The sequence below is a fragment of the Pygocentrus nattereri genome, chromosome 9 (assembly GCF_015220715.1).
Source record: "Pygocentrus nattereri isolate fPygNat1 chromosome 9, fPygNat1.pri, whole genome shotgun sequence".
Taxonomy (NCBI): domain Eukaryota; kingdom Metazoa; phylum Chordata; class Actinopteri; order Characiformes; family Serrasalmidae; genus Pygocentrus; species Pygocentrus nattereri.
Window position 1 is genome coordinate 6,770,801 of NC_051219.1, and position 22,585 is coordinate 6,793,385.

General features: G+C 38.3%; 3 protein-coding genes across 4 annotated transcripts in view; 2 read left to right on the forward strand and 1 right to left on the reverse strand.

Moving 5' to 3' along the window:
* LOC108415618 (protein NLRC5-like) overlaps window positions 1–22,585 on the forward strand; it is an 802,877-nt gene that overhangs the window by 208,505 nt on the left and 571,787 nt on the right.
* The window catches only part of LOC108415395 (NACHT, LRR and PYD domains-containing protein 3-like), an 843,678-nt gene that overhangs the window by 183,630 nt on the left and 637,463 nt on the right, over window positions 1–22,585 (reverse strand). The window lies entirely within an intron of this gene.
* The window catches only part of LOC108416164 (NLR family CARD domain-containing protein 3-like), a 46,580-nt gene continuing 35,395 nt past the window's right edge, over window positions 11,401–22,585 (forward strand). The window contains exons 1-5 of one of the 2 annotated variants that reach the window (XM_037540861.1): window positions 11,401–11,567; window positions 16,554–16,727; window positions 18,114–18,174; window positions 19,506–19,622; window positions 21,200–21,277. In XM_037540861.1, the coding sequence (XP_037396758.1) occupies window positions 11,546–11,567; window positions 16,554–16,727; window positions 18,114–18,174; window positions 19,506–19,622; window positions 21,200–21,277 (452 nt within the window). In that variant the 5' untranslated portion in view covers window positions 11,401–11,545. The remainder of the gene's footprint in view (window positions 11,568–16,553; window positions 16,728–18,113; window positions 18,175–19,505; window positions 19,623–21,199; window positions 21,278–22,585) is intronic. The other variant, XM_037540862.1, reaches the window with a different exon arrangement.

Sequence of the window (22,585 nt, forward strand, 5' to 3'; positions counted from 1 at the left end):
AACAGGTCAGATCTTAATTTAGGGTTTAAGAAAGTTTCAGTGATATGGATCCAGGTTCGTAGTCCATCCAGACCTTCACCCAGTGGAAGTTAATCTGGAATAATCTGGAGCTCAGCGAGACAGCGAGCGAGAGAGAGACATGGTTAATGGCTTTGTGAGGGTCTCATTGTTCTGTCTTGTGTGTTTTGATGGCTTGTACAAAGTTTGCATGTTGAGTCTGACTGGCTGTAAAAAGTGTCTTCATGTCTGACTTTCTGTCTTATTCTGTGTTTTACAGCATCTGAAGACGATCCACACATTAACTGGTAGGAGCCTCTCACACTCAGGGTTTATGAGCAGAGGATGACGTCTCATAGAACCAGTCTTGGTGGTCAAGTTTGGTCTATTGTTTTCGTGTATAACAGTGGCTGCAGCTTGGACAGTACGTCTGTCAAACTCCTGACATTTGAGGACGACCCCACATTGTTTAGCAGGACACAAGCTGCTTCTCCTCCTCCCAATGCGCCTGGACTCAACATCAACCCTCTCAAACCAGTGGAAACGTTGACAGACTTTCTTAAACTCACTCTAGAAATCAAGACTTTCTGATCTGCACTGTTTAAGCAGATACATAGTATACGTGGTTGTAGTTTTCCTCCTCATGGTCAGTTATTCTGTATTCAGTTTGAGTTTGATATGTACTTTATGTAATGCCTTTAAATTATTTTATACATTGTTTTTCTTCATTACACTTCAATAATAAAAGTCTGTGGACATGATATCATCCTGAAATCATCATATCAAAGCCCAGTTATTTTAACCAAGGGGTGATGTGGTCTTCATGGTGAAAGCCTGAGGTCATCACAGAAAAGGCCAGCTGTGTTAGCCTAAGGTGATTCAGTGTACTTGGTAACAGCCTGAGATCATCACTGTGACACTCAGCTATAGACAATATGGTTTCCATGGTAACAGGTTAAGGTGATCATAGTAAACCCCGGCTTTGTCAGGCTCTGAATAATTTAGTCTACATAACAGTCTGGGCTCATTATAGCCTAAAGTTAAACTACAAATATCTGATTTTCATGTTAAAGTTGGTGAGATTAAAACCTTCCAAGAACAAACGAACATCGACTTTCCAACCAGAGCAAAATGTTTTAAGCAGGATGGAGAAGCAGCATAGAAACACCAGCTTTTCAGTCCAATATTATGTTTGGATAAGCTCATAAGACTTTGGGGCACAAACCTCACAAAGCCTTTTCACAGAGTCCTTAACCCTGTCCAGCCTCGAGACTTACTCTGCCTCACTAATCTCACCTGGTCTTCTCAGCTTTAGAACTCAGGAACGCTTTAATGCCGCAGTTTACTGGGCATTTCGTTAGAAACTGCGGAACCGTTTCTAAAATTCAGTGGCTCCATCGCAGCCCGGGGAAGCATCTGTGAGAGATCCATTGTGGAGAAACAGTAAAAATTGACTCTCCTTCAAAGTTTCTGTTTTATTCTTCCAGTAAAACTCAGTTTCTGCGCTCATGAACTCGGCATGTGGACTGATATAGATCTGAAGTTTATATTCTGGTTCTCAGTTCTTTACTGTATGTTCTCTAAATAAGCCAGTATTTCTCTGATCATTTCTGGAAGGATCTTCATTATAAGAGTAGCTGTTATTAGAAGCAGCTGATTGTGAACACCCAGTGCACTAAAACAGGCTTTATTAGCTGGAATATCAGCCACATTGGCCTTGAACAAAAACTCAAAGGCCTGGCTGCTGTGTCAGTCTGTCACATGCAGGTTTAGCAATCTGCATGTGTTCTACAGGAGAGAATATCAAGAACAACAAATCCGCCTGCTGCTCCTCATAGACTGTGTCACAGTAGTAAGCCATGTAATGAAGAATCATCACAGTTCTTAGATTTTCAGCTCAGAGACGCTTTATTCTCACACTTTCTAACTGACATCTAAGCTGTGGATTGATTTTCTGAATAGATACAGTCAAAAATAAGTAAAAAAAACAGGCGCTTGGTAAAATTCTGATCAAAACAAGTTCAGTTCATAGAAATATCAAACGTCTGTGGGCATTTACAACTCAGGTGGTTACATATTTGAGAAGCCACATGTCTTTTGAAAGAAAAACCCAGCGTATTGCAGGTGGCTGCCTCATGTATTTACTACAGTTCCAACAACTGAAAGAGGAACTGACAAACCCAGGGAAACTAAACACACAGTAGAGCCTAAAAAGGCAGAATGTCTGTGTAGCTCAAAAACTGACAGACCTGAATGTTTTACTTTCTCAAGTTTCTCCTCCTTAACATCACGGCAGGTGCATGTGGTGTCGCTATGACAACCAGCTACATTGATGGGGAGCTGTACCTGCAGGGGAAAAGGATGTAGCTGGTACCAAAAGCAGAGCTGAGCTGAGTCGTATCATGAAGTAGAAAAGCACCATCAGTGTGATCTTTGCTCCATTTTGACTCTTGTGAGAAAACGCTGACCTCAGTCCGAATGTCCACCAGGTGGCAGTAATTACTGCTGTTGACAGAATCCCTGAAAATTCATCTGAACAAAATTCCTTTGAGGGGGAAAAGCCTCAAAAATCTCAGGACACCTAAAAGCCTTAAAAACATCATCTGTGTCTTTTTTGGTTTTAATTAATAAAAACACCACATTTTATTTTGAGAAAACGACGTCACGAACAGATTCATGACAAAAACTAAAGAAGAATCAAATCTACATGTTGTTTAAAATAAATCCTTACTGCAAACACAACCTTCATACCAAAAGACTCTTTTTCTACAGCTTCCTCCTGTTTGTTCTGTCATGCCTCTTGCAGAACTTCCCAGATGTTTATGGAGCTGGATGGATACTGAAACTGTCCGAGCAGCTCCTTAGAGCTGACCGATCAAGGTGGAGTGACCTTAATTCAGTCAGTCCTTCACTGAGAGGGTCGTCTCTGTCTCTGTTCTCTCCATTTACAGGATTCATCCACTTTGTTTAAACAGCAACACTGAAAATCAAACTTTACTGAAAATCTTCAAAACTTTGTCAATAAATGTTTGGCAGGCAGTTTACAGAGCCATGAAGACGTATTTGCCTCCTAATGTCTTTTATTTTTGTATATTTGTCAAAATTAATTGATTCAGATTTCAAACTAAATGTAATTTAAGACAAAATAATAAAAAAGTAGAAAAAATAAAAAGTTCTCCAAAACCAACTGGCCCTGTGTTCCTCAATCAACCAGTTCACCACATTTAGATACTAACTGGGATCAATTAAACTAGACAAACCCAGGCTTGATTATTGGCAGCTCTACTGAAAGGGCCACCAAGATTCCTCCAAGAGCTCAGCGACAGCTCCTCCAGGAACTCTGAATAGAACCCAGAAGGACATCTAAGGAGCTTGCTCACCTCAGATAAGGTCAGTGTTTCTGCAGTTGATTGGTTGCTGCTAAACTGGTGGCAGATCCAGTTATTAAGTTTAGGAAGCAGATCATTTTCTCATATTGGTGATTTAGATGTTTTCTTTCTTTCAATAAATGAACTGAGTGTTTAAAAACTGTTTTAAATAGAATGTTTATATGATTTATTAATAAATAAAACCACACACACAGATTTAACAATAAATAACAATAGCATTAAAATAATTAAGATGTTAAGATTAAGATTAAATCATTTAAATATATATTATTAATATTTAATGATTAATTTATTTTATAATGATAATACTAAATGACAATGAGCATGATTATTATTATTATCATTATTATCATTATTATTATACATACAAAACAAATGCTTTTCCATTCTTATATTCTTGAATAAATACTTATTAATAAATTAACATATTTAATTATAATTTAGTCAATTTTATTTTACAGCTATAAAAATGATCAATAATGTAAATAATTTTTTATGATAATTATTGTTATTGTTTTAACATTAAAATAAAGCAAATATCAAATTACACTTTTATATTATTGAATAAATAAATAGATAAACAAAAAATATGAACTTTTAAAAAATTAATCTAATAAACTTAATTACACAAACAGAATAGTAGTATAAAAAAATACATATTCATAAATAAATTAGAATAATTAATACAATTATTTAATAATTAATTGTATTACTTTAAGAATAATTATATTCATTATTTAAATAATGTACATTATTATGACAATGATTATTTTTATTATTTTTACATTAAAACAAATCAAATTATGTTTTATTATTGAATAAATAAATATATATTAACTGAAATTAAATAATATAATTCATATATATCAAATAACAATACATAATAATAATAGATTAAAAACAAGATTTAAAAGCCTTTTGCAAGTAATGACGTGCTGAGCTGTGATTGGTCTGTTAGTAAATTGTTTCTGGTTCACTAAACAAAATTAAACACTGAGTTTTGTTTATATTCACATTAAGAATCACTGTTTCCCATATTTATTATTATTATTATTTTTTTTTTTAATCATTTTTATTTTTATCGTTTTTATTATTATTATTATTATTATTATTATTATTATGTGCTGAATTGGATCCAGGCTTCACATCATTGAGAGAAGCCATCAGAAAAGCTCTTTGTCTGCAGCTGAATGATGACGGGTTTCTTATCAAGGCCTACATGGTCAGTCAGGATGTGACCTAAAGCTCATCACCATCATTCTAATCCAGGTCTAATTTCTAACTACAGTGAATTCATCATTTTCATAATTGAGCTCTTTTAAATACGGTGTGTGTATTCCAGGCACCTCGGTTCTTATATCAGCTGCTTAGAACATTTGATGAATAAAGTCAGACCCTCCCACCTGTACAGTACATCCACATGGAAAGAGCCGCTGGTGTGTTAGTATGTTCGATCCACCCATAGACTGTAGGAGCTGGAGTGAGAAGCCTGAACTACAACTGTCCAATTAGTAATGTGTGTTTTACCACTGAATGGAGTTTTGTGGAGATGGGAGCTGATTTTATTTACATTCATCACAAAATAAGAATTTGGTATTTAAAAACTGTCTGAGGTGCCTGGAAGTATTTAGAAGAGCTCAAATGAGAAATAAGCTGAACTTCATCTTTATGGAGCAAGAGTTCAGTGGAGTTTAGTATTAATACAAGATCTCATTTGTAGGACATTCATGGTGAGTTCGTATTGAGAGACCAGCGCAGCACTGAAATGGGCATTTACGTCATCAGAAGAGGGTGGAGCTCTTGGAGAATATGAAGACACTGACGCTGTTATTGTAGGAAACATCAGTTCAGTAGCACCAGACTGCAGTAATGCTTGGAGTAACCTGTGCACTGAATATGGCTCACCACAATGGGCGGAGATGCTGCTATGAATCTGGACATTCCTCGTGCCAAAGGATGGTGCAAAGCTCTCCCCATAATATTCCTGGTTTGGAGAACAAAGTCTTGGGATAGTCAAAGTAGGCTGTCCATTCTGGAAATATATGGAACTTTTCAATCAGCTTCTACTTTGATTGAAGAGCAATGGGCTTTTGAGCGACGCTTAATCACATGAAACAGGAGCGGCTATTTGTCAACATCTCTTTTAAAATTCAGCAACGTTTCAATGATGTTCTGCACCACATTTCAGGATCCTGGTCGAGTTGAAGAACAGTTGGTCTTAAAACAGCCTGCAATTCAATTAGAGACTCTTTTGTGCTGACAGTGTATAAAGTGGCCTTTTGGACAGTTTGATCTGATCATTTCACCCCAAATCTGCATAACAAGCTAAATAAGGCTGCGCTGACTAGAGGCAGTGCTGTGACTCTGTAGCCTCTATTTCTGGGGCATTATTCTGATCATTGATGACAGTTGGATGCTGTATAAAGTCATAGAACATTAATACTGTGTTATTGCGCTGTTGTATGGTAAATATCTGCTGATGTAAAGTTGCACTTAAGGTTGACGTCATCATTACATAATTACTGATGTTACTTCATTGTTTCACTAATTTCTGAGCCACTACTTAAGACTTAAGTGATCGTGATAAAAGGTGCGCACATTAATAAATGCTCTGTGTTCTAATTAAGCCGCTGTATCTAATAAACAATGAGGAACTGTTACTAAAAGTTAGTTGGGGTTATGGGCGGTGCCAGTTAGACGCAAACCGGAGCCCGTCGCGAATATTCTGGAAAATTCGACACTAAAGACGACCAGCCTCGTTAATTCTGAGCTAGAAATGGAAACAGCGAACACTACAGACAAAACGCCGCAACAAAACCATCAGAACGGCGCAGAAAACAGCGCAAACAGAAAGTTCTGCGGAGCCGCAATCTGCGGACGGAACAGCGCAGGTGGAGGCAACAGCCGAGACCAGCCAGCATCGAGCAGATTCTACAAGCCGTCCAAACGATGAAAGACGGCTTCACATCCAGATCTGACAAGTTATTCACCGCCATTCAGAACATCCAGCAGGAGCTGCACGCCCATGAACCCCGCACGAGGAGGCAGAGAGCCGCGCGAGGACCAATGAGGTCCATATAGAGTCCCTGCAGGAGCAAGCTGAGGAAACGGAGGCTGCCATAAAGGCACTGACTCTGAAGGTGGACGATGTGGAAAACCGAAGCCGCAGGTCCATCTGCGCCTGGTGGGGCTCGCGGAGAGGCCGGAGGGAGGAGACATGTGTGCTTTCCTGGAGAGATGGATCCTCAAACTCTCGGCTCGGAAGTTTTTCCCAAGCCCTGAACAATTCTGAGGTGATTAATCCGGGTAAAGAGCTGATTCCACTCACTGTAATGTCAGCTCGGTCTCCAGGTCTCTAGACGGCTCTCAGTTCTGCACCTCGCTGTTCTCCATCTTTATAAAGGACCTCAGGACACAGTCAGAGGAGTCTGTTTCCGGCTGAGATGCTGCTTCCGGCAGTCACGGTCATTTATGGAGCACTTTAAAAAACAGCGACTGCTGACTGTTGTAAACTCAAATGAAACATTTAGACACAGCCGAACGACGACGCCACGCCTGTCTGAGTACTACAGCTATATGACCAGTCCTAGTTACTCGGTCTTACATTAAAACTTACTTCACATGTCTTGGTTGACATCAGGACAGCAACACTGTAGACACGTCAGAACGTGATACATAAAGCGTAATACAACAACAACACTCGTCCTCTAGGTGGAGCTCTTTAACGACTTACATCTCAGTATTCTCCTTCTAATCAACACACTCCTTCCTGGTCACACCCTGAGTCATGTTCTTGTGGGTATTACACTGATCTTTACCCATGAACATTCCACCTTCAGGAGAGAACAAGTTGTGCTGCATTCTTTAAACAGGTCTTACTGCTTTATGTAAAAGTCTTGTGCCATCTGTCCCAGGCTTTAAGTGTCAGAAGTACATTTGTTCATAAGCAGATTTGCACTGCCACTGCAGTTCATGTCTGTAGGCCCTGTAGCTGTTTTCATGTCTGTATGTGTCTCTGCGTTCCACCTTTAATTGTATGGCATCTTCAGGTGGCAACCAATGATTTAAGGTGGAACAAAAAATTCAAATGAAAAGCTGGTAAAGAAGCTGCTAACATCAGCTTGCTACTTGACCTCGTCACAGTGACCGAAGTCAGTCCGGACTGACCAAATTCCCTCCATCACCTGATATTTTCTGGCCTGCTGTGAAGAGTTAGCAACACTTTTCTGTTTACACCCTATTCAGAACCTGCACTTTCACACCTAAAGCCTGATAGCTGATTAGACTTTAATAGGAGGCTAATACTGTAGAAAGATGTTTTAAATTAGTAGATAAAGGTCACAAGGACAGTAGAGCTGTGAGAGACGTTGATTAATGTGTACAGACTGCGTTTTATTAACCATGAGAAAATCCACTCTTTCATTAAAAAATTAAGGATTAAAACTTTCACAAATCACGTTTGACCTTCAGTATCAAAGGGGTGTATTGGATATTGTACAAAAATAGAGATTTTATGTCATTTAATGTGGACGAAATAATTTAACATGCTTTCTACATTTCTGTTTTCACACTTTAATATTTCAGACCATTAATCGACTTTAATGTTAGACATTGATAACATGAGTAAACACAAAATGCTGTTTTTAAACGATGATTTCATTTATTGGAGGACAAATACTGTTCAGCCCTACCTGGCCCTATGTGAAAAAGTAATTGCCCCCTTAGCTACTGAATCAACTCGTTAACTAAATTCAACTGACTATTAGGTTCAGTTTCACTAGCCACACCGAGGCATGAGCACTGCCAGACCTGTTAGATCTGACCTCCTGGAGGTCTGAGTACTCAGGGGTGTTGCAGCTTTGACATCAACAATAGCGCTTTCCACTGAGGTGGATCACAAAGCTGGTGTGGGTAGTTTAATTAAACAGGTTGGATCATAACAACAGGCAACATCCACATTTTTCCTCCTTCATAAACTAATATGTGATCCTGAAATATAAAGTTGTGAAAATTCTTATCTTGATCTTATCAGATCTTAAGATGTTCTCCCAGTTAATTCAGCTGTGGAATGAGGATGTGTCCAGGTGAAATGAAGACAGGCTTACGATCTGTTCAGTCGTGGAATGAGGAAGTGCTCATGGAGTGGAGTGAAGATGTGCTAATGGTACATTCAGTCATGGAACGAGGCCTGTGCACAAAACGTGCTCTTCACTGCTTTCTTTCAACCAGTGGTTTCTCAGGCGCTGCCCTGGTGAAGCCTTTACTGAAAAAGAGCAGCATGGACCCTGTTATACTGAGAAACTTTAGACCCATTTCAAACTTTCAGTTTTGGGTAAAGTTTTTGAGGTAAAGGTTTTCTGCTCTTGTTATTTTATTAACTGCAATAAAGACATTATAACGATTTTACATTATAACAAGCAAAGTCATTTGACACTGATATAAAGATGAAGCTCTTTCAGAGGAGAAGTTCATAAAAACTGACAAAGCTTCACATCATTTTATGTAAGAGTTCAGTTTGGCCTGATCTTAAAGCTAAGGTTACTGTGGAGGTAGGAGAGACCTTCCCAGTCCTGGTATATGAATAATCTTCTTCAGTATATTTGAGACGACCTGAGAATGATGTACTTGCATGTTACTCTCAGCTGACATGAGCAAGGCAGATCATTTAAATCTCACATTTAAAAATGTTAAATTACAATTTATACTTCATTATGTTTCATTACAAACGCTGGCGCTGGAACATCTCGCCACTCGTGGTTGTTTCTCAAATTGTGTTCAAACTGCTTTGAGCTGTGCCTGAAAGAACTGAATATACAGCAGCAGGTGTTCTTTGATTTCTCACCAATGACAGATGCATTTCTGTTTGAAGGCTAGGACTGGCTAAAGGCTGATCTAATTAGCTGCACAGTAATTCTGGTCTAGGCTTGCTAAAGTCAAAAGAAGCCTTTCCAGACTACAATGACTGAAGTTACAAAAATATTTCATTAACTATTTTTAAATCAGGAATCTAGTCCTGAAGAATCATTTATTGTGGTACTGACTTATGTATGTATGTATGTATGTATTTATTTATGTATGTATTTACGTTTCTACCTCTTGCTCTTAGAGTTTTCTTGCTATTGTCGCCCTTGACTTGCTAATGGGGGCTTGGACCCAGATGTTTCTGTCAGCTGCTTTGTGACAACTCCTGCTGTAAAAGGCACTATATAAATAAACTATGACTTGACTTGTTTTTGTCCCATCCCGAGCTGCATCCACCTTTCTCCCCAGTTCAGACTAGCAGAACATCTGTTTACTGGCCCCACCTTCATTCATCTGGATCTCATCAGTCCTTGGTTTTAAAAGGTGACTAGTGAGTATCGCTCTCTGTGAAGTCTCTGCTGTTTCTGTTAGTATTTCAGCTGGGTTTGTTTCATTACTTTGGCCTTCTGGATTTGAACTCTGTCTCTTTGGATTTGTGAGCTTGCCCTTTCTCCTTTATCCTGCTTGCTGTTTCTTGGATTTGGACTGTATGTCTTGTCTGCCATTAGAAGTCTCTGTATTTGCATCTAGTTTACTTTGTGACTGTTTGTTTGTGCTTTTCAGGACAACAAGATTGAAAAGTTGCCATTCATTGCATAGTGGTATATTTTAGGAAGAACTAAGAAGAATGGAAGATGTTTTTTCAAAGAATATTTGGAAGGTAAAACTTAATCAGTCACATTTTTATGTTGAGCTTAGATTGCAATTTATGTTAATAATATATTTTATAATTATAATAATATATTTATTTTTTAAAAATTGTATAGCGCCTTTCACAAACCCCAGGATGCTTACCTTGTATTTTCCTTGCTCCAAAATAACAAATATGATGCTATTGAAAATGAAATCTTGTGACTGTGATGATTGAGGGACCAGAGGTCCTGAAGGGATTGGACAAACAGAGGCATACCATTTGAAATGTTTCCTTCAGTGTTGCCCCTTGGCCTGGGTGGATTTAAAACTAGTCCAAAGAAGCATCTCTTAAACACAACATGCTCTCCTAAAAGAAGAGAATTTCAAGTATAGATGTGAAATGTCAGGATTTAAAGGTAACATGGTTACCAGTTTAAATATGTACCTTCACCAAGCTTTTTAATGAAAGGTAAATATTGCTCTCCAGTATTTACAGTTCAGTAATCTTTTCTTTTAGATGCCGAATTGTGAATTACAAGATGCTGCACAGACGTGTTCAACAGTCTGGGGAAAATGGTAAAATCATCTTACATTTTTAATGGACTTTTTTCTACATAGATCAGTCTATTAGTTTTTAGAGTGCAGCTTTGTCCACACTTTAACTTCAATTGTTCATCTTATTGAATTCATAATAATCTTTTTCTCGCTTCTTCAAAATTCAACTGTAAAACTTAGTTAGCGCACTTGTTAATTGCCTAAACAAGAGACTTGCAGGTAAATTTATCTGTTTCTAATTTGGCTAATTTTGGTTTGATCTGTTTTCTTTATCTGCTTATCTGCCTGTTTCTTGCCCTCCGTGCCCCTCCCCCACTGCCGCCTCAAAACAGGTCTGGTCCTTGAATTACACAGGTAAAGAGGGCAGTCAGTGGAGCGGCCAGTTCTGAAAGCAAAATGAAACCAAAAGCAAAATCAGGATTCAGAAGGGCGAGGAGCGCAGAGAGTGAGAGAGAAAGCTAAAGGAGAGCCGGCACCTGCTGACAGGGTCCTTTCTAAAATCAGCTAAGCCGAAAGTGTAGAGTGTGAGTTTCATTTAGAATGAGTGAATATACACTATATGGCAAAAAGTATACAGAGAGCAGACCATCACACCTCTGAGCATTCATATGATGTTTGCCCAGTGTCAGTGGTCAGTAGTGTGCATGGCGTCTTGGCTCTGTGCAGGAGGAGTTAAGTTGACTTTAGCTTTCATCCCATCAACACTCACAGTTTGAAAGAATCTGCAGGAACTGGTTTGACTCGCTTTAGCGTTTCATTTCTGCGCATGAACAGACTGTAGATACGATCACCTACCCGACCTTCTGACGCTCATCAGTTTGTGAATCTTCTGCTTTGGTGTGTTTTTTTCTCTTTTTCTGAAGAGAGTTATTTGTTCCAGAGGAAGAGGCAGGAGTGCAGAAACAGCAGATGAATTAATCCGGCAGATGACCAATTCATAATCTACCAACATGTCCAGCGCTGAGAAACACGGTAAGTAGAACTGAAACTTCCACAAACAGCGAGGCTCTGAAATGCGGTCAGTCCAGGAGAGAGAAGCTGGTTTAATACGACTTCAGTGATATTCTCTAAATCTCTGAACTTCACCATCAGTGAACACAAAGACCAGACAGAGAAGAAACAGAAAGATTCTTCCTTCACTGAGCAGCTCAGCAGATCACTGAGCTTCACACAGCACAGGGTCCTCTAAAGGAGGCAGATGTTACATGGGTCATTTCATTAATGAAGCTAAATCAAAGTTAAGAGCACACAGGATGAGCCCTCTACAGATTCAACTCTTCTTCTTATCATTATTATTGTTATCATCCTGCTTTTGAGGTCATTAATTTATTTATATAGTGTTATTATCTAGACTAAGACTTTCTTCATGCTCTTATAACGACAATCAGCAAAAAAGTCATAATGAAACTGGACTTTGCGTCTGCAGCCGCTTAGTTTGCCAAGACTGGTCAGTACAAGAGACTGACCAGAGGAGGATTTGCTGTCATGGGACGTTCACAGCAGGATGGAGCCACACCTACAGAAGGGGTGGGGCAAAACTGGCTGCTATTCTCTGTGTACATTTCAAGCCACACTTTCTGTGGTCTCAGTATGGCTTTTATTTAATATAGTAAGGGTAAAATGGTGATTGGCACACAAAGGAATTGAAATGGTTTTGAATTTCTGGACTCCCACCCAGACATTTGCATACATCACTAGAAGGTTGTGTGTCAATTTTGGCAACAGAAGTGGCAGTTTGGGTCATTGCTTCACAGTGAAGATCCCCATTCTTTAACTTCTGGTTCAGCAAACTCACCTTACCAACAGCTGAAACTCTCACAGTTCCATACAGAATAGTAGACAGGGAAAAAATTACATTGGAATTTTCTTTTTTTCCCTGTGCTGCTATAGTTAAGAGTTGTGAAGGCAAATAGGCTGAGTATGTGTGTAACGGGGAGCGAGGAGGTGGACGCATATGCGAAGATAAACGACGTTTATTATGGGCAAATCCAGGGTCATAGTGTAAATGGTCCAGGGTCATAGAGCCAACATGGATTGATCGGGGGGCAGACATAACAGAAACCAGAATCAAACATACAAACAGAACAAGCAGAATAGAACAAACAACAGTACATAGACCAGTACAAAGACCAGCGATAATGATAATGAGGGCAAATCAAATAGCAGTTTTATTTATTTATTTATTTTTTCCAACGTTCAGTTCACCCAACAACAAGGTAGGCTATTTGACTCAATACTTCATAAGAGTTTAACATAAACTGGTCTAAACAGTGTTCTGTTTCAACACAACACAAACGTACATGGAATTATTCTTAATGGTCATTCAGTTAGCTCTGAGACACACAAAAGGTGCTGGTGTTTAACAATTCCTCCTACCCATCCAGTTGTCCTACCGAGCATGTGCATGTTATTATCTAGACGTTTATGTAGAGAGATTCATGTAAATATGCGCTACAGTAGGACAATTTTCCACTACACCACTACTGGCAAGTTAAACCGACATACCCTGACATTTTCCCCCATTCCGGAGAACCCACATTAAAAGTTAACTTGTATTCTCTATGAAGTGGTGGGCACAGGTCACGAAGAGGAAGGTTTGAAGTTTTGCAGCTTTCACAGCAATTTTCATTCTGCATGTTCTGCAGACAGGGTGACCATCTTCAGTCTAGCTCCCCTCTGCACTCTTATAAAAAAAAGAAAGAAAATAGGAGCACAATTCAGAAGGCTGGAAAACCTCCAGAGCACTGTCACTGCCTGCCAGGTTTTCACTAACACTAAACAAACCCATGTTGCGTGCTGTGCCAGGGTGCCTGCATTGGGAGACTGTTGCAGTAACATCTTACAAAACTGTTTCATAGTTAACAAGTAACGAATCAATCCTCGTTCCTCTGAATATTGCTAGTAGTTCTCCTTTAATGTCCTCATGAGGGCATGGTCGGTTGAAGAGAGGGCTCACGGAAATATCTGAATGTGAATTAATATAGAAATAATATAAAATGAAAGAATGGTAAATCATTATTAATGAATTAGGTACTAATGAGTCTGTTCCTATTTTAATTGTACCTCACTGTATCTGCTGATGTATGATGAGTGAATCAGACTGGTGACAGACCCCCGGGCCACTTATGTGAGACTTTTAATTTAGATTCAGGGTTTTATTCAGACTGCAGCATTAATGTAGGCACACAGTTAGCGGACTTGCTAACTAATCTGAGCTAAGTAGGTGCAGTCTTCTTGTACAATGTCTGTTTTACTGTGTTGTTTCAGAATTATAAGCAGATGTTAGTGATTTATTAAACCTAAAGCTGCTGCTGATGTTCTGTTTTGAGTGGATGTTAGCTAGATAGTTAATTTAGCTAATGTGAGCTACGCTAATAGGCAGTAAAACTGTGTGCCTCAGATATGAAACAGAAAGGTGTGTAATTATTGCACTTGCAGAACATGCTGCGATCAGTCTCAGCTGTCAGACTTTCTCCTTCAGTAGTAATGACAAACTTAATTTTATTCTGGAAAAAGGACAACTATTTACTCTTTCGTTTTTATGGGTTTTATTTGTAATGTAGTTCATTTATAATACTGTTCCTGATCATCATTAACTTCTAGTTCATCAATCTTGAGTTATCATCTTTTATTGAATGAAATTGCTGTTTAGCCCTACCTGGCCTAAAAAATAATTGGTCCCATAGCTAATAAATCAATTAGTTAACCAAATTCACCTGAGTATTGGGTCCAGTTTCACTAGCCACACCCTCAGATGATTATTGCCAAACGTGTTGAATCTAAACATCACTTAAATAGAATCTGTCTGGCAATGTGAAGCGGGCTAGAAAATCTCAAAAAGCAGCACATGATGCTCCGTTCTAAAGGGATTCAAATACAAATACAAGCTCTAAATGGCTCAAAAGAAACAAAATCAAGGTTTTGAAGTAGCCAAGTCAAAGTCCTGACCTGATCTAAAAACTTAAATGGTCATTTTATACTCAAAAACTCTCCAATGTAGTCAAATTAGAACAATTCTGCAAAAAGCAGCCAAAATTCCTCCACAGTGATGTAAAAGACTCATTGCAAGTTGTCACAGTTGTTTGATTGAAGTTGTTACTGCCAAGTGTGGCACGACCAGTTATTAGGTTTAGGGTGCAATTACTTTTTCACATGGGTGATACAGATTTTCAATGAATCCCCATCTTCAATAAATGGAATGATCATTTAAAAGCTGCATTTTGTGTTTGCTTACTTTGTCGTTACCTTTATATTAAAATTTGTTGAATGTTCTGAAACATTTAATTGTGACAAATTAGCAAAAACAAGAAGAAATCAGGTGAGGGGCAAATACTTTTTCACAGCACTGTATCTGTTACTCTGCACCTACTTGGCTTATTTTATTTTAGAACACAAGTGAAGATGGAGTTGGCTTTTCATTCATGAGCCTCTTATTTTAATTTTTAATTCCCTCTTAAATGGTGTAGCAGTTGGTTACTGGCACCTCTAATATCAAGCTCACCTCATGAATGCAGACCCCCCCCCCCCCCACCCCACCTTGCTCCCAGAGCCCCCACAAATCAAAAACCACCATCACCAGCTATGAAGTTTTTATCACTGAATTAAAAAGTTTGACGATTCTTTTTCTGTGTGGTTGCGCTGCTCTCTGTGTTCAGCATTAATGTCTGTTTTCCATGTTCTGGACGTTTAATAAAAGTTTTGGAAGGAAAACAAAAATCATAATAAACACTAACATTCTGTCATTAAATGGGCTGAACTACCTCCAGTTCTGGTTTTCAGTGGTTCAGTGTTGAAATTTCAGTACATTTATTGAAGAACGCACACTGACCTGTTTAGAACTCAAAGGACTAAGCACTTGATGTATTGAGCTGGGACACAACTTGAGACTTGAATTGAGACTCAATTGTCCTGACTTGGGACATGACCACCTCTGATAGATAGTAAGACCCTCTTTGTCTGAAATCGCAGCCTCCAGTTATTTCTTTTAGCCAGCTAACAGTCTTTCTGCTTTTCGTGTTTTAAGATATTTTCCATTTTTCTTCACAGAACACTTCTAGTTCAGAAATAATCTATAGACTTTGTATGTAAACCACATTTAAGGTCTAATCACAGAAAATGTAAATATTTAAATCTGGGAACGGTGAATGTCATTTCAAAACGTTTACCTTTTATTTCTTGAAGTAATTCAAGGTTGATTTTGATGTATGTTGTGGATAATTGTCTTGCTGTAATATCCAGCCCCTTTTCACAAATGATGTCTTTGTGATTAATTAGCTCATGCTCAAAATATGAAAGACATCTAACCTTCAATTAAAGTAAGAATGCACAGTGACCTGTTTAGGACTTTAATTAAAGTAAATTTTGTCTACGACAAATTTATTTATCTTTTCCAAAACAACAGGTGTCAGTAACTGTCTACCCTTATCTGTTCAACCTCCCTTTGCCAATATAACAGCAGTGAGTTCTCACCTATAATGCTTTTTGACATCAGAGAACACAGTGTGAGGAATCTGAGAGCACTGCTCAACACAGAATCTCTCCAGATCCTCTCTTTGCAATTCTCCTCTTCAGAACACCCCCCAGGTTTTCAGTGCAGTTTAGGTCAGGTGCCTGGGATGGGCATGATAAAAGCTTGATTCTGTGGTAATTGAACCATTGGTGTGGATTTAGACGGGTTCTGGAAGATCCAACCACAATCCACTTTTGGCTTTTAGAATTCCCTTTAAAGCCTTGAAATGCCATGTATCTAACAAATTGTATTGGGCCTTAAGAGGTTAAACAGCCCATAAACATCACATATACCCCACCACACTTAATAGTGGGGATTAGGTTCTTTTCTGTATGACCACTTTCTTTTTACACCACACACATCTTGAGTCTTTGTTCCCAGAAAGCTCAATTCTGTATCATCTGATTAGAGAAAATTTGAGTTTGAATATCTTCATTTTGCTTTTTCAGGGCAGCAGGACCTCAAAGTTGTGGGTGCAGGAAAGAGTGAATCAGACAACATAGTGAGACGACATATAGCAAAGATGGAAAAACAGAGAGCAGCCAATGCAGGTAGAGGGTACACCAACACAGACAATGAGATGGAAGATCTTGAAAGAAGACGGGATCATCAACATTTAGGTGGTAAGTAAATGACAACATCAGATATTTGATGAAGCTTAATAGCTTCATAATTTAAAAAAATATTTAAAATAGTGATCAGTGTTAAGCAGAGTAGGTTATAGCTGGAACAGAAAACAGGGGTCAACAGACTAGAGCTGCAGAATATATCATACTTTATCATCAGTGATATGAGTTTCAGCATTAGCAGAAGCTGAAAATAAATAAAACATTTTCGTTACTGTACGTGAGTAGATTTTTCCCCGTGACAGTACCTTTTGGAGTAAATCAAATACTTTTACTTATTTTTCATTTACTTCATAGTTACAGGCTAAAAATAAATGAGCTTATCAGAAGAAAGTGCAATTAAATTTAAAAGACTCCGAAATCCAGTCAAAAAACAGCAAAACGGAGCAGCTCCCACTGAAAGACACTACAGAACACAGAACCTCCTGAGATCTCAGCTTTTCACAGCTCAGCTTCAGCCTGAGGAGGCAGGAGACTAGCTAGCTAATCTTAGCTAAACACTGTGGGCACTATTTTCTTCTTGCTTTGTTCTTTTAGAATAAACTGGCCGCTATTTATTAAACTTAAAAATGCGCCTAGAAAAATACATTAACTCCTCATCTTACAGATAAAACATCATCAGAGACTTTCGCTGGTCAGTTCATCACTGTGTGAAGTAATCAGTGTGGTCACCAGAGGAATATAAATCAGTAAAGACAGTTAAAAACGGAGAAACTGCTGTAGTTGCTGATGACTGTAATGATGGAAATGTTCAGCTGTATATGTGATGTTAACTGTCTCTAGAGGTTCAGGCAGTTAATGAGCAGTAGACTGTCACTACACATACATTAGTAATTGAGTATCTTCTTATAAATTTGACTTTTAATTAAGTATTTATTTTTAAATATAGACCCAATTAATCTGTAACAAAAGACACAGACTTTCAGGGATTCTAAGCTATTTTGTTAATTAACAGATAAGCTAGGAAGTCTTATATAATGACTTAAGCATGAAAACTGCAGTTTGTTAACCCCTTGAACCTTTAAATGCATTTAGCAGATATTTTTTGGGTTTTATAACTCAGGAGCCACTTAACGCTGAGAAACACACATCACAGTTGGTAGTACGTACTATTTTTAAAGATTGCACTACAGCATGTGGAGTAATTCACTTTCATATCATCAACAAGCGGTTCATGTTTTTAGGAAGTTTTCCTTTTAAATTTTACCTTCATAGGTTGTTATGAAAGCATTATTATGAGTAACACCTGTATTTCTTCTGCACTATATCTTTATGTAAACATTAACCAAACAGTCTTTTCTCGTATGTTTAGCATTTCTGTAGCTCCTGCTGAAGATTCAAGTAACATAATTAAAAGGAAATGTTTAAATTTTTCATTTTTAGGTGGAAGGTTGACCTCTAAAATAAGTGGCTCGGGGGAACACAAGACTGAAGAACTTACAAGGTGAAACTTTACATGAAGCATGAATGTTGTTACACTGACTGTATGAGACTCTCCTGCACCTGGATGTGAATCTCAGAAAAGTGAATAGAGAATCGAGAGAACAGAGGATCTCAGTGGTCAGAAATTGGTCACTGATAAAAGTGGCTGCTGTCATTTTACCTTTGAGCTTAACTTCTTATTGCTAACTGCTTAATCAAACTGCTCCATGTTTCCTGCACCACTAATCTGTACTACAAAGCCAGTTTTTCATTTTATAGGGTCTGGTTTTTAAATTGGGATTGTAAATATGTGCTAAGTAAAGATTTGGTACTTGCAACTGTAACGGACGTGACTGGCCAGTCTATTCAGTTCACTTGGATGACACACGACCATTAACATGTTCTCTGCGTTGTGTTCTGTTGTCCGTGGTTGGTAGTGAGGCAAGGGAGGGGGAAAGAAGAGACTGAGGCAACAGTGATGCTGGTAGTGGTTATTTACTGGATTCTCCAATCTGGATCCTGGATCCAAAAAAACCCCAAACAATTTATAGACAATGTGCACAGCGAATCTCTCCTCATACATGCAGGCTGTGAGCTGACACACTCGTAACCCAGTATGCACGCTGGCCTACAGCTCCCTCCTCTCAGCTCGCGAAACTGCGCGAGATGGCGTTAGTATAGCTACCTCTTAAACACACAGTACACCTTTTAAACTCCAGAGTATCGAAACTCATAAGAAAAGTAAATAAGCAGCCATGTATCAGGATATGGTGGAATTTCATCAAAAATACACTTCTAAAATCATGCATTTATTTTAACTGGGTTACACAACACATTGCAAAAAAGTGGGGGAAGGGCAGTGGAACACTGGGAAGTTTGTGGAATGATCAAAAACACCTGTTTGAGCTTTCCACAGGTAACAGGGGATGCTGTCATGATTGGGAGCATTCTGGAAATGCTCAGTTGTTTAAGAGCAAGGATGGGTCGAGGTCCCACAGTTTAAGAATGTTCCTCAACAAACTTTTGTGGTCCCTGTGGGGAAAATTCAAACTGGGAAATTTAAACAGGAAGCTAGCGAATAAAATGCCAACTTCAGCGTCATTCTTCTAATTCTGGTGGGGTTTTTTTTTCTTTTTTTCGGGTGACTGTCTGTAAATACATCCTACCCATGGTTTTAGTCCTGGTACCATTTTCTCGCACAGTGATTTAGACTAGGCTAAAGTTGGATTCTGATTTGCCAACTTCTTTGAATTTTCACATTTCACCTTAAATTTTAATAAAACTTTGATGGAAACGTGGATATAAGATGCAGTAAAGACTAAGGCTCTTAACAGATGGTTGAATGTGTTTTAGTCACTTTCAGAGTAAGAGACCAGACTCTCCTGAGCCCAGCTGTGTGTCTATGAAGAGTAATCAGTCAATGGGTAGAGACATAGACTTCAAACAGGGAGAGTCTTCACCTGAACTGAGGTGAGTACAGCATCATGGATATTTGTTACCCCCCTGAACAGAGGGAGTAAAAGACCACCTGTAAACACCAGTGCAGTTTCCCCATAGATGGCTTTATCTAGAATGAGGAAAAGCCCGTGATCGCCCCCTACTGTCTGGATCGAGGCATAGCTAATCCATCTCAGATCACTATAATAAGAGCTACTGGTAGATTCCCTGTTTAAGAGAAGAGCTGAGCTTTATGTCTGTTAATCCTCTTTATCATGGATTAAGCATCATTTTCCTACTTTTTACACATGAATTCTCAAATGGCTCCAGAGTTATGATTTTACCACAGATGAATTTTTCTATTTATAAGCTACTGGACAACAAATCATGTTCCACTATAGTTATTATTAGTTCTAGTAACGTTGAGTAGATTTACTCTAATTATTGTTTTTTCTGAGCTGAATTTGGTTTGAACAAGTGAGAAATTTAAAGAATAAATAAATGAGTGGAGAAACAATCCGTGTGCAGATGCTTCCAGACAGGTGTGCTGGATGATAGAATTAAGTAAATAATATCCCACTGTGCTCTGGGGCATGTATAAAAATGCTGAGCTGACCCATCTGACCTCAGCTTTGGATGTAAATGACTGTGAAATTGGGTTCATTATTGGACACAGAGCTTCAGTCACAAAGGCTGTTCATCTGGCCAGTGTTTCCATAGAAACAGGGACTACAGTGACATCTGCCTTTAGGTGTTTGGGCTGTGCTGCAGCCTTTACAGTCACCAAGTCTCAACCCAGTTGAACAGCTATGGGAGATTTTGGAGCAGCGTGTTAGACAGCGCTCTCCACCTCCAACTGAGGGAATATCTTCTGGAAGAACGGTGTTCCGTCCCTCCAGTTCACTTCCAGAGACTTGTAGAATCCACACAAAGTCACAATAAAGCTGTTCCTGTCACTCTTGGAGGTCCAACGTCCTTCAGAGACACTTTATGTTGGTTTTTCCTTTAACTTCTCACACATCTCTGTTATTTGGTCAAATTCCAAGCAACTTAATATTAAAATAATAATTTTTCTTTATTATTTTAAGTTAATAAAAAGTCACTTTAACCTGTGTCCCACATTTTATGTGCACCCCTGTTACCCAAACCTGTTCCCCACGTTAAAAAATGGGATATTTCTTTAATTATGATATAAACAGGAATTTGCATCATCTTCTTGTTTTCTGTAGAAAAACCATCAAACAAGTCAGTGTTTTTATTCTGTTTTCTCAATTTACACACAAAACACTGATCTGACTGCAGTAAAGCTCGACTGTTCAACACTGTTACCAACATTATTACTAGAAAAAAAATGTCTTTAATTTATGCAAACTATATGGTAATTAGTAGTTAGCATGCAGCATGTGAACCCTGTCAAGCTAGTAATTCCTGAGTGCTGCTAATTTTAGGCTAAAATCACAAACATGTTACCCATTTATATCCATCAGTATATTTAAATGAAATGATAATGGCTTAACAGAAATATTTTAATGACAACATTTTAATTAAAACATTTTTTCAACTTTTTTTATGTTTATGTTTATGTTTTTTTATGTTTATGCTGAGCCCAGCTGTGTGTCTATGAAGAGTGATCAGTCAATGGGTAGAGACATAGACTTCAAACAGGGAGAGTCTTCACCTGAACTGAGGTGAGTACAGTATCATGGATATTTGTTACCCCCCTGAATAGAGGGAGTAAAAAACCACCTGTAAACACCAGTGCAGTTTCCCCATAGATGGCTTTATCTAGAATGAGGAAAAGCCCGTGATCGCCCCCTACTGTCTGGATCGAGGCATAGCCAATCCATCTCAGATCACTATAATAAGAGCTACTGGTAGATTCCCTGTTTAAGAGAAGAGCTGAGCTTTATGTCTGTTAATCCTCTTTATCATGGATTAACCATCATTTTCCTACTTTTTACACATGAATTCTCAAATGGCTCCAGAGTTATGATTTTACCACAGATGAATTTTTCTATTTATAAGCTACTGGACAACAAATCATGTACCACTATAGTTATTATTAGTACTAGTAATGTAGAGTAGATTTACTCTGTTATTGTTTATCCTGAGCTGAATTTGGTTTGAACAAGTGAGAAATTTAAAGAAAAAATAAATAAATAAATGAGTGGAGAAACAATCCGTGTGCAGATGTTTCCAGACAGGTGTGCTGGATGATAGAATTGAGTAAATAATATCCCACTGTGCTCTGGGGCATGTATAAAAATGCTGAGCTGACCCATCTGACCTCAGCTTTGGATGTGCTGCGGCCTTTACAGACACCAAATCTCAACCCAGTTGAACAGCTATGGGAGATTTTGGAGCAGCGTGTTAGACAGCGCTCTCCACCTCCAACTGAGGGAATATCTTCTGGAAGAACTGTGTTCAATTTAAAACAGTTAATGAATGCATTATATGTGCTTTTCTTAATATATTTGTTTTAATATTAGTACAAATAACCTGAAACATGAAGAGCATGAAAAGAAAAAAACAATAGTAATGAAATCAACAGACGTTTATTATGTGCTTGAGAAACTCTGTTTGGAAAACTGCTGTATTGAACAAACGACTTGTCTACAATAATTTCTACAATAATTTCTCTTGGTTAAAAAAAAATCAACACTTTTCAAAGATGGAATTGTGGGTAAAGCAACATTCCTCCTGGACTGGTATGTACAATGCAGTGCTTATAAAGAGTTAAACTGTTTAAAGCGCTGACTTTACAAGTACATCTTATACACACAATAGTCTTGCTGTATGCTTGTCCAACTCTGCATAGAACTTGCTTTGCAAGTTGATATTTGTGATGCTGTGAAATTCTGCACAAACCTAAACATTCAGCAATAGCAATACAAATTAGATTAATGGTCAATTTTACAATTAGTTGTTTTTACAATGCATTACAATCTGCATTTAAAATTAGTTTATTAATTGAAATTCCTATGTCATGTCACAGA